The sequence below is a fragment of the Tachypleus tridentatus genome, chromosome 8, assembly GCF_004210375.1.
Source record: "Tachypleus tridentatus isolate NWPU-2018 chromosome 8, ASM421037v1, whole genome shotgun sequence".
Taxonomy (NCBI): Eukaryota; Metazoa; Arthropoda; class Merostomata; order Xiphosura; family Limulidae; genus Tachypleus; species Tachypleus tridentatus.
Window position 1 is genome coordinate 16,251,528 of NC_134832.1, and position 12,971 is coordinate 16,264,498.

The following is a 12,971-nucleotide window of genomic DNA, read 5'->3' on the forward strand; positions in this document are numbered from 1 at the left end:
AAAAAAACACAACAAATTACAGATTTTTAACTAATTAGCTGAATGTGTAGTTGTTTAATAAAACTGAGTCTTCAAATATACCATTTCCATTAACTTCAGAAATGTCTTTACAGAAATACTATTAAATGATACATGCATAATTTGATTTATATTATCTATATCATAGCTTATCTGTAAGAATAAATCTACATTTGCATCAGAATTATTACAAACTTATACATATTCTAATTGCATCAAAAACTCTGCAAATTTTTCTTACCATTTACTTTATATCAGTAACAAAAAAAAAACTTTACAAACAATGACAGAGAAGAACCAGCACCACAAATGTTGTTTTCAAGTGACAACTCTAAACTTACCCATTCGATAACTGATATCATCCCATCGATGAACAAGCCGATCAAGCTGTTGTGTAACAGGTAATGTGGCAGGCATGAAAGGCTGGTTCTGTAACCCTCTGGCCTGCTTTCTTAGTTGTGAAGCCTTTTCTTCCTGACCTTGCAATGACTTGATTCTTATCTATAGATAAAATACAACAGGTACAACACACTACTGAGAAATTAATACCATATGACAGATACTTAACTAAATTTAGCTGTTTGTTGAATTTATAGAGTCAGTTAGCTTTCATCATCTTGTTGACAACAGATAAGGATTTGGAAAATTTTACAGGAAATTGAAGTCCCATTTTATAATAACAACCTAAAACTATTCATTAAATTTATGTACAAGCATGAGCATACATTATTAAAATTACAAGTTTTATTTGTAAATAAAATGAGCTTTACGATATTCAAATTGTATTAAAATATCTGATATACATAAAAATGTGCAATGATATTTGGTATGTGTGTTCCCTCACATATGGTTGTATGTGTAGCTATGTAATTTCCAAACAACTATCACGATCTGTTTTAAAATGGAAACATCAGTACTCATATTTAAACAAAACTCATTCTCTCAGATTTTGGTATTTACAAAAGAAAATATTTCAGGTACTCACTTTACACTGATCTGCTATCCTTCGCAATTCCTCCATTTGTCCATGACGGAGAGTGATCTCAGCCTTTTCCAACCACTTCCTGTGTGACTCCAACATCTCTTCCAGCACATCTAATTCAGACTGTATCTGTGCTGCTTCAGCTAATCCTTCAATCCTCCTTCTTTGCATTTCCATCTTTTCCTGGACATCTTCCCATCTTCGTTGCACTTCTTGCAGTACACTCTGCATCTTTTCCGTGTTTTCTCCACCTAAGTGAAAGCGATGACACCGAGTATCAAGTTAAAACTTATAATTTTGACAGAAGTTTTATTATTAATATCAGACTTTATTTTAAAATACTGGAGTTCACATGATCAGAAAAAAAGCTGCCACACTTTACTCTCAATAATTAAACAACTGATGTGCCAAAAGTTAAAACCTTGAAATTATTGGCAGGTACATTGTGTTGCAATATCAAACCGAGAAATAAGGATTCAAAATCATAATCACGTGGTTTGTTTTTGGAAGAATATATTATGTGTTTCTGCAAAACAGTGGTCTGTCTTTTTCTGCTAACTCTGGAATGGATCAAATGTGGAAATGAAAAAACAAACAAACAACAACAACAAAAAACCCTCTTCAGCTAACTCTTGCAGTTGTGTGGAAGAGAAACAAGAAAATTTTATCTAGCCTAATCTGGCCAAGATGGAAGTGTAGGAAAAAGAAATGAGTAAAATATCTTCAGCAAACTCTGCACGTGATTTGATTGTACGAACAAGAAAAATCTCATCAGCTAATGCTGGAATTGGCGAGACTACAGGCACAAGAAACAAGTTTTGCAGTACGTGTGCCTGTCATTCATTAAAATCCAACAGCTCTAAACACAAATGTTGGAAAAACTGGTCAGAATTAGGAAAGTAAATGGAATTACACAGTTTCAACAAAGTGAAAAGTGCATATTTTGACATTAAGGTAATAATAGCAGATAAAATAAAAAAGTCAGTGACTATAGAAATCATCATTCAGACATTTGTATGGACATCAGGTTGAAAAATATGTCCAAACCATGCCACAAAATTTTACCCTAAAACTCGCTATAATGCTGCCAAAGTTAAAATTTAAAATAACAGAAAACTTAGTCACTTTCAAATTACAATATTAAAAAATTTCCAGTGGACAATACAGCAAAATGGAAAATTTGTGGAGCACTTGCATGAACAGCCACAAATGGCCTATATCCTTCTTGAAAATCATTAAGGCTGTCAGTCGTGATTCTGCCAAATTATGGTTCTGTAGAAAATACTTTAACAAATCAGGTACTTAGAGACTTTCTTGCTAAAATAATGGATGCCATCAATTACCTTGTGACAAAAGTTGATAACCAACAACACTACAAACAGCCATATGACTTCAGTAGTTAACTAAATTGTTACAATCTAGCTCAGACTAAAACATATACCAAACAGCAACTTTATCTTTCATTTTAAATTAAAATGGTATAAAATATTTAGGTAAAATATAGCTGGAAAAGTTTTCAAATTCAAGAGCAGTTGCAATAATGTATTGCAGTCATATAAATATATTTGTTTCACTTGAGAAGTTTTACAGGTTTTGCATTCTCTCCAAGGGTTCTCGCATATACAAGAGATTACAGAACCAGATCAACAAGCAATTTTAAATAGCAAACACAGCATAGATAATACACTTTCCACTAATAAAATAAAGTGTGTTGCTAATAGTTTATAAGAAAGTAAATGAAATAAAATGAGAATATTTGTTGTCATTCTTTATTTTAAGGTAACAGTAAGTAGAATTCAGTTAGTATTTGTTGTAATTTTTATTTATACATGTTTCTTTTTATTCTCTTTTAGACTGAGGTAAAATCTTAAAAATATATATCGACATTTGTTGTTTATTAACCGAAATTTTTTTAGGGTTTCCGAGATATTCTTGTTTGACTCCAGTTTTTTTTAAATTCATACTACAATTAATACATGGTTCAAAGTGAAATTAAAAGTGTTCATTTACCATAATTACTTCAATGAATGATGATGATGATGATATTCCAAACAGATAAAATACCAGTAATTTTTCACTTTATCATGGCCTTATAAGAATTAACACATTAGCTTTAAATTTTAATACAAGACTATTCATATAATTACTTGATTTTAAGTCTTCCATAACTTGATGCCCCTGAGATAAAACCTGTCTAACTTCCTCCTTATGAGTTCCTACATCAGCTTCAACCTCCTATAACAGTACAATAAATATAAACTTTAAAAATTCTTAATGACTGAGTTATTGTGAATCTGAAATTGAACAACAAATATTTTTGATAATGTATTCACTTTTATCAACCAGCATTAACTTTGATACATTAAATCAGCACTTCCTAAAGAGGGGGGCACACTCCCTGTTGGGGGAGTGGGGTGAAAATGATCTCTTAAAGGGAAGCAAGTGATGAAGATAGAATTAGTAGTGTTTTAATAAATGTTTTAATATATTTTTCATCAATGGAAATAATAAATAATTGCCACAACACACATTATTTTAATGTGTACTCAGCATTACATGTATTCACTTGACTCATTCTTTCACTTGTTTAAAAAAACGGATGTATCCAAAAAATCAATATTTATTAAAAGGGAGGAGATATGAATGATAAAATAATCTCCTTTACAACATGACAAGGTACAACTAGATAAAAAAAATATTTAATAAAACTAATGTCACTAAAAACCATAACTTTAAAATTATCTTATTTCTTCTATTTTATAGACTACTTTAATTTATAGAAGGGTTTTATTAAAGGATGTGCTATTAAAATGTTATCTAACAACAAGCTAATTTTTAAGAATGTTTTTGCTCAAGGACTAGTAAACAGATAAAGACCTTAAAAGTGAGTTTCTTTATTCTTATTCATCACTTATTCAACCCACAATACTGTTCAGTGGTTTAGAAATTCTACACTCAGTAAATATTTTTAAGCATTCAACAATGCCAACTGGAACTAATAAATGATATGAGTATTTTCTTTTCTTAAAACATTTAACAATTTTTGTTGTTTGAATTTCCAACAACTCCTTGGAAATATCTTGTAAATTTAAAATTAGATATAAGCCTGACAGTGCATGTAGGGTAAGAATTATATGGAAATTATGTATTAAAACAAAATAATTTTCTGAAGTTTTTTTTTTTATTTTCTGAATATATATAACCTAGCATAAAAACTAACTTATTCAAAGATCAGTATAGTATACTTTCACACTGTGTACTGTTAAGAGTAGTTGATAATGAATTCCATTATAATCAACATAAAAAAACAAACTTAATGTACAAAGTTAAACTGATATAATTGCTATGTGACAATTTAAATTCAACGTAAAGAAACTACTAGTGTTTTGCAGTATTAGAGAAATACCATAAAATCAGAGCAAGTTTCTTACTATCAAAGATGTTATTCTATTAATTTAATATAAAAATGTATAATAAAATAAATATTTATAAGATTTATAAATACAAAAGTTTTGTTTGTGTATAACAGAAACAAACCTCAAGCAAAATTTGCTGATCTGGTAAAGATGAGTTATCCCACCTTTTCCCACCTTGTCCATTAGACAATGTACATTCAATTCTTTCTAACCAACTATTTATTGCATCCAAATTACGATACCATTCCTGTATCTGCCAACTATCTAATCGCCTCTTTTTGATACCTCCTGCAGTGGACTGAGTTACCTGGGAATTAATAGTAATAAATGTGATGTGAAACTATATACTACTGCACAGCTAAAAGATACTGTCAGTGTGAAACAGTTAGAACATAACTTCTATTTAACTATATATAAATGAATTTATATATTATATGACACTATTCCAATTTACCAAAATTAATGTTTAAAAAGAGTTTACATTTTTTTTATTAAATAAAGTGATAATAAGATGCTATAAAATAAGCTAATATATTTTAAAAACATATAGTACAAAAGGCAAAAATACTGTACAAATTGATATTTGTGTAACAGTGCAGAAGATAAACAACACATTATTACTCTTAATAAGAATAAGAATTTAACAGACTTTAATGCTTAAAAGTAATTTTCATCTAATGAATCAATTAAAAAAATAGCAAAAAAATTCACATTACATTTGTTTTTAAAACTCCCACTTACGAAAACTAAAAAATAGCCAGAAAGACTCCCAAGCATAGCAAATATCTTTAGCTTGAATTAAAAAAAAAAGGTTTTTGGTTTTCAGAAGAATTCATTCTTCAGGCTTGTAAAATATATTTTCTAATATTTCTAAGTTAAAAAATGTTAATCAAATATAGACTTCTTTATAACCTACCAAAGAACCTGTCAAATTTGTTTGTATAGTTCTTGTTTCTCGTCTGTATTGTCCAACTGACTTCGCTTGTTTTTCTGCTTGTTGTCGTACTTTCTGTTCTACACCTGAATGTGAAAGCTAAAAACACCAAAGTTTAACTCAGAATTTCATGTTTCTTCCAAGTTTAAAAATGTTTTTCTTCATACAGAGTACAACATAACAACATATATGACACATGGTGCTTTACATAACCTATCATCTTACATCACCATTTAGCTTTCTATACAATGTTGGTTTTATATTTCAGTGATGTTAATGTTACATGACCTCAGAATTGCATCTAGAGTATTGTACAAGTTTACCACTTCATATCACTTTTTAGGTTTCTTTAGAAAACTGGATTTATTGGATTATTCATGATGATAAGGAATCCACTTAAAGTGTGTGTGTGTGTGGTCTATAATGGTAAAATATGTAGATGATGCATTTAGCAGATTCATATCTATAGCACATGCATAAATTTTCTGCTACATTAACTCTACACACTCAAAAATTAAGTTCTGGAGTGAATACCAAAAAACGTAACATTTCTGAACCTTGATATCACAAGAATAGATACACAGTTTAAGACATAAATCCTCAGAAAAATCACTTGTATTGGACTGCACATTTCCTGCAACTTGAAACACAATATAAAACAAAAACTTAACACACTAAAAAAACTTAATAAACACAGCAATATTATTATTGCTTGTCTGATAACTTAAATGATGAAGTTTCCTACAAAATACACACACAAAAAAAAAACAACACAACCAACAACACAATGGATAGCCAATCAACAATCTGAAAACCAATGAAACAACTAACAACAAAACACTACACTGCTGTATATCTTTACCTCCACGATATCAGCAACAAAACAACTGAAATTTGGAAGAAATTTATAACCACATGTACCATTTCAGTAAACACTTAATTCATCCAAACATCAAGAAGCAAACTAAAATATATGTAATGTAAAAACTACTCTGGCAAACATACTACTAACATTATTTATAATATACAATGCAACAACTGCCATGATTTCTGTATTGAAGAAACAACATGAAAAACAGATACTAGAAGTAATGAACCATAAAAACACCCTCCAATGTTTTTGAACACTATCTCAAACAAGATACAAACATAGAAAACATTAAAATATTAAGTACAGAAATAAATGTGGAAAAATGAAAAATTAAAGATCCTCCAATACAAAAACTTAAATCAACAATACAGAACACTTCTAAACTTGTGTTCATTATTTCCTCAAGTGTGTTCACATATGATATTAGACCAAGAAGGATGAGAAAATACACTTATTTTATTTGTAAACAGTGTAACTAAACAGTAATTGCCAATAAATGTTTAGTTGCCTGAATAATTGCATGAGCACATCTGACAAAATATTTGTTTAATAAATTCATTGCATGATAAAAAGTGTTTGAATTTGATTTACAAGTTCCTTGAATATATACACTGAGATCAAGCTAGTACAGTTTTTCTTTTATAACATTCAAACTCAATATAAAGAAAAATTGTAACACTGCCTGAACAACACTATAATAATAATTGTAGACCCTGTAGTTTTACAAGAAACTTGAAAGAATTTACTATGTTTTTAAGTATAACCTAATTCCATTATAACAATTCAAAAACAACAAATTTGAATGTAAGCAGTGTCTTATGAAAGCTTGATATCTGAAGCACACTATCACTGGCCCTAACCTTTCTGCTAAGGTTCTCAATGCGTTGAATCAGATTATCCCACCGATCTGTCAGCTGGCTGATCTTCAGGTTCAATTCTCTGGCTGCAAAAGATCCCCGCTCTATCTTGCCAACAATTCTCTGTGTCTGTTCTGTTAGGTAACTCAAGTTCTTGTTTTGCGTCTCCATTTCTGGTTCAAACTCCTGAAAAAGGTAACATGTATTTACAATAATCATTAATATATTTATTTCATCATTAATCAAGTTTTCTATTTTATAGAGCAGCTGACAAATACTTTTTTAGGTTGTTTGAAAAATGATGGTGGATTTTAAATTTTACTTTAATAAGAAATAAAAAAATTAAAAAGCAAATTTATTAATCAAAATAGGAACTTAGTGAATCTACACACTTTTGCCAATGAGAAACAAGATTATTTTTGTCATGACAATAAAACTCTGAAGTCCTAAAACTAAAAAAATTCTTTAAAGGCATTCTCTGCTGCTGCTCTGTTGTTGAATCTTTTGACCTGTAATAAGTTGTCCAAATGCTTGAACAAGTAGTAGTTGGAGGGTGACAGGTCTGGGGAGTAAGGAGGATGAGAGAATGGTTTGAAGCCAAATTCACTGAGCTTCTGGAGCATCATTTGAGCAATGTGTGGCTGAGCGTGATCATGAAGCAAGGTGGGTCCTCTTTGATTGACTAATGCTGGCATTTTCTCATGAAACTTTCTGTACATTAAACCCTGCAGTTATATTCTGACCCAGGCTGAGCAAGCTGTAATGGATAATACTCACCACAACCCACTACACAGTGACCATAATCTTCTGCTGGTGCAACTTTGGTTTTGGAAAGTGTTTTAGAGCCTTTTCACAGTTGAACCAATGTGCAGATTGTTTTCTGTTGTCGTAAAGTATCTACTTTTCATCGCTTGTGACAATTTGATCTAGAAATAGGCGATTTCTATTATCAACTGTTGTGAAGATATGTTAAAAAAGCCCCAGAGTTATTGAAAGTATTCATAAACTGTGTATCATTCTCCACATAAGAACTAGCCAGATGGGTTCAACCCATAGCCTTAGAGTTAAAATATTAAGTGTCAGAAGAGTATACATGTTTTATTTATATGAACATTGGTTTCTTATGTGATACTGACAATAAAACTGAAGATTTTTTTCACTACTGGATAAGTCCAGTACAATTTTATTTGCTAGTCATATAAAACTGAAGAAAAAGAACAGAATTAAATGGAATGAGGAAAGATGCACTTGAGCAGTGGTACTCTAGATGGTTGGGAAAAAATTGAAATTATGGTTCTTAAAGTATATATTTTTTTGCAGTGTATTAAAATGTAGTTTATAAAGTTAATATTGTACAAAGTAGTCCATTAAATTTTGGGACTGCAAATAGCCATTACTCAGGGATGGAGGAAAAAACAACAACATAAATCACTACATTAAAACATAATGTAAACAACAAGTTATGGCACACATGCAAATATTTTCTATGATATTACAATACCTCATCACTTATTCAAGACTTTACACCAGCCTACAAATTTATAAGTAACACTTCAATCTTAAAATTTATAAGGATAAAAATGTCCTATCTCTTAAATGTTTTGGAAACATTTTTTTAAAGTACATTGTTATTTCACTAATATCCAATAAAATAATCAATAAGTAAAGTAAGAATAAAATCAATAACAGCGTGGGCCACATTGGTTATAATATGACAGAAACTCAGATTTTATTGACTGAAAGGAGTTACCTTTTCTATTTATCTCTGAACAGTTTTTTATTGTTACCTGAAGTTGCTTTACTGATTCTAATATCCCATAGCTAGGAAATTTATAAGTAACACTTCAATCTTAAAATTTATAAGGATAAAAATGTCCTATCTCTTAAATGTTTTGGAAACATTTTTTTAAAGTACATTGTTATTTCACTAATATACAATGAAATAATCAATAAGTAAAGTAAGAATAAAATCAATAACAGCGTGGGCCACATTGGTTATAATATGACAGCAAACTCAGATTTTATTGACTGAAAGGAGTTACTTTTTCTATTTATCTCTGAACAGTTTTTTATTGTTACCTGAAGTTGCTTTACTGATTCTAATATCTTATAGCTAGGAAATTTATAAGTAACACTTCAATCTTAAAATTTATAAGGATAAAAATGTCCTATCTCTTAAATATTTTGGAAACATTTTTTTAAAGTACATTGTTATTTCACTAATATACAATAAAATAATCAATAAGTAAAGTAAGAATAAAATCAATAACAGCGTGGGCCACATTGGTTATAATATGACAGCAAACTCAGATTTTATTGACTGAAAGGAGTTACCTTTTCTATTTATCTCTGAACAGTTTTTTATTATTACCTGAAGTTGCTTTACTGATTCTAATATCCCATAGCTATCTGTGAAATTAGATTTTTCCATTTCTGAAAGTTGAAGTTCTTTAAGATGAAGCCATTGTTTAAAGCAAGCTTCTTCCTCTTCCAGCTGTCTCCATGCAGGAGCAACTACTTGTAGCAGTGAGCCTCGGTCCTCCACCCACTGACACACATGTGCCCAACGTTCACCCAATGCAGCAAGTTGGTCTTCTAAATCTAAATAGGCTACAAGATAAAAACTAAATAAATTTGTGTGTCTTTTAGATGTTTCCTCTGAAACAATTTTGAGAATATTTTAAATTTGGATTTAGGGTTAAAAAAATAAAGTGTGACATGGTTGTGTCCTCTCAATTACAAACTATCTTTTTGAAACTGTAAAAGTTAGTACCAAATTGTAATATCTGATACACTACCAATAATACCAATCAAAGAATTTCATAAAACCATTAGAAAAGTTACATCTAAGCATAACTTCAATGCAACATTAGGCTAATAATTACTAGCCTTAAATTGAACTGTGATGTTCTTGTATCAAACTTATGTTTTTACTGGAAAAACTTTATGAAAACTCTCTTAATTAATATATTGACTGAAAATTGGGACTGCATGCACTTAAAATAAATAACATTATGGCCAAATAGAATTAGCAATTTCACTACAATGTATTGTTGCTTAAAAGAATTAAGATATTAAGATTTCATTATTCTCATAAGTACAGTTAAAACAGATTTCTCACATCCTATTACATTTGGTATCTTTTTTTAACACCAGAATATGGAATATAAGTAACAACAAAGGATATATGCTTTTACACTTTGAAATATATATGAACCACTTACCACTGTCAGCATTATTTTCATCTACAACAACTACCATGTTTGAGAGTGAGTTGACCATTTCTTGTTGCTGTTCAGTGTCATTTTGTAGCTTCTACATCACAGAAGAAAATATTAAAATTCAAAATGTTCCTAAAGGTTTTGTAAAGACAAACAAACAAACAAACAACTTACTCATTAATTCTTCTCAATTTGTGGTATTAGATGAGATTACCACACACTGTCAAGACCATGTTCAGCAAAATTAATTGTGTAAAAAACATTAGTTCCTTTTCTGCTTCATACTTATTAACTACTAGAAACCAATGAAAAATTATTGTTAAGATAACATAATGACCTACAGTCTCTTGTTACAAATCACAGTATAGGATCCATAGAAAGGAGAAAGATCTTGAGAGTAAGGATAAAAAAGATGCACTTTCTTTTAAAGTCTTGTATTGTATTTAAAAGAATTCCCATCTTAGAACAAATGTTAACATTGTGTATTTTTAGTTGTTCCCTTAATGTTACCTTTTTATTACATTAACAATTTGTTGTTTATTTTTATACATTTTGCATAACCAAATTTTATACACATGCAATATGCACCTATGAATATTTAAATATTTTTATAAAATCAGCAAGCATGGCTAAGCCTTAAACTTCCCAGCAGTTTATCCTTTGCTTGTCACACAATCCCATATGTTGATAGTCATAGAAATATGACTACCAAAGAACTACAAGTTTAGATTAACTTTACCACTTAAAAATAAAATCAGATATGACCAGAAATGTTAGAAGTTTTTACAGAACTTTCTAATTATAAGGTAATGTCACTCTTACTTGTTGGTGCAGTTACTGTTATAGATGCAATATGCCTTTAGCTAACAGGTATGAAAGTTATAAAATGAGCAAGATGAAACTGTGAATAATTTACACAGTAATTACAAAGCAAAGGCTTTATACTTATCAAGCTTTAGAAATTTGTAAAGATGGAAAAGTGGTAGTTTTCTTATGTTTTCTGGCACTACTATGATTTATAGTTAAAATTTTTCACTACTCTAAAATCAAGAAATAAACACCCAGTTTGCCCCAGAAGAAAGGTCCACCTTTCAAAAGCACTTGGGTTATAAGGTTTCTATTTCTTTCTATTAAGTAATAAACACAAACATTCTTCAACTTTATAATCATTTCAGTTTCATAAAATATATAAATTAAGATGCAAAATGTTAACAAAATTTATATCAGCAGTGTAAACCTACTGTAAATATTGAACTTTTCTATGTGCTGCTAGTTAAATAATAATAAAAAAAATCTATAATATTTAAAAACTATATTTTCCCTTTTTATTACACTAATATCACATCCAATGTAGCTAATGAGTACAACATTCAATATGCTAGCAAATCAATAACAGCAATAACCGAACAACTATACAGGAGCGTTTTAATAACCATAAATTAACAATAAACAAAGAACTTTCAGTCACAAAACATTTTAACATGCCTGGACACTCCACCGAAGGCATTAAACTTATGGGTATAGAGACAAATTGTACATCTAAAAGAAACAGGGAAATTAAAGAAGCTTATTGGATAGCACTGTTAAATACTCTAACACAAAATAGTATCAATCTCTATCCCAGCATTGTTGATTTTTACAAGTCTCTGAAAATATTTTCAAAGCTAAATTCATGATTAAACTTATTTTATATTATTAGTATTATTTTTCCTTTAAAATCTTTCTCTACATATATATTGGTTTAACTTCCTGTATATTGAGCCACATTATTATTTTCTCTATTTCCCACCACCTCTTGCTCTTATTTAATTTTAATTTTATTTCTATCGTTTATTTTAATTTTATCTTTATAAAAATTAGTTAACAATTCTTATAATTATTATGAACTTTCACGCCCCTTTGATACAAAACTAAACCTGACACAAACAACTCTAGATTATGATATGGCTTGTTCTCAAGGCCAATTAATATTGAACATCTGGTTTATGTGACATCAACATCCAAGCCTATATATATCATCACACTCATTAAACATAGCCCTTTACTCTCCTGAAGAATAATAATCAACTAATCGAAAGCACTTGAGTTTTGGGTCTCATTCTGAAAATATTAAAACTTTTGTAGGTGATCTTGCATGTTAACCACATATCTTGAAGCATCATTGGGGGTTTCAAGTAGTTCTAAATACAATAGCCTTTAAAATTTTTTATAATATTTGTATTATAATATTTATAATAAGTGTATGAATGGTAACATCATTAGGGTGAAAGGACATTTATTACTTGCTATTACATATTTTAACCTTTTGTGCATGGGTGGACATCAAAGTGTCACTCAATATGGTATTAGGTATTTGATGTCCCAGTTACCAGCTATCTGTTTTACCCAACATTTTTGTTTTAGCAATAGTTTATAGTAGAGAAGAGTATACAACAGACACACAGGAATACTAAACTCAAATGTATATATGGATTTCAGAGGTTTTAAGAGTTTATACAAATACAGCGTGCAAACTTTATAACTGTCAAAAGAATTTCTGTTCTTCACATGAACACCCAATTTGTCAGAGTCTTGGTCAGACTTATTCCATCAATTCACAGATATATTACAGGTACTTTTGTAACATACTTGACTTTTTTTTTTTGTAAATAGATTTGAACATTTTAGTAAAA

General features: G+C 29.6%; 1 protein-coding gene across 1 annotated transcript in view; it reads right to left on the bottom strand.

Annotated features, from left to right (window-relative positions):
* The window catches only part of LOC143258590 (dystrophin-like), a 194,731-nt gene that overhangs the window by 137,149 nt on the left and 44,611 nt on the right, over nucleotides 1-12,971 (bottom strand). Inside the window, 8 exon segments of the mRNA XM_076517774.1 lie at nucleotides 360-519; nucleotides 1,004-1,251; nucleotides 3,148-3,235; nucleotides 4,538-4,723; nucleotides 5,333-5,449; nucleotides 7,082-7,264; nucleotides 9,450-9,688; nucleotides 10,303-10,393. Coding sequence (XP_076373889.1) covers nucleotides 360-519; nucleotides 1,004-1,251; nucleotides 3,148-3,235; nucleotides 4,538-4,723; nucleotides 5,333-5,449; nucleotides 7,082-7,264; nucleotides 9,450-9,688; nucleotides 10,303-10,393 — 1,312 coding nt within the window.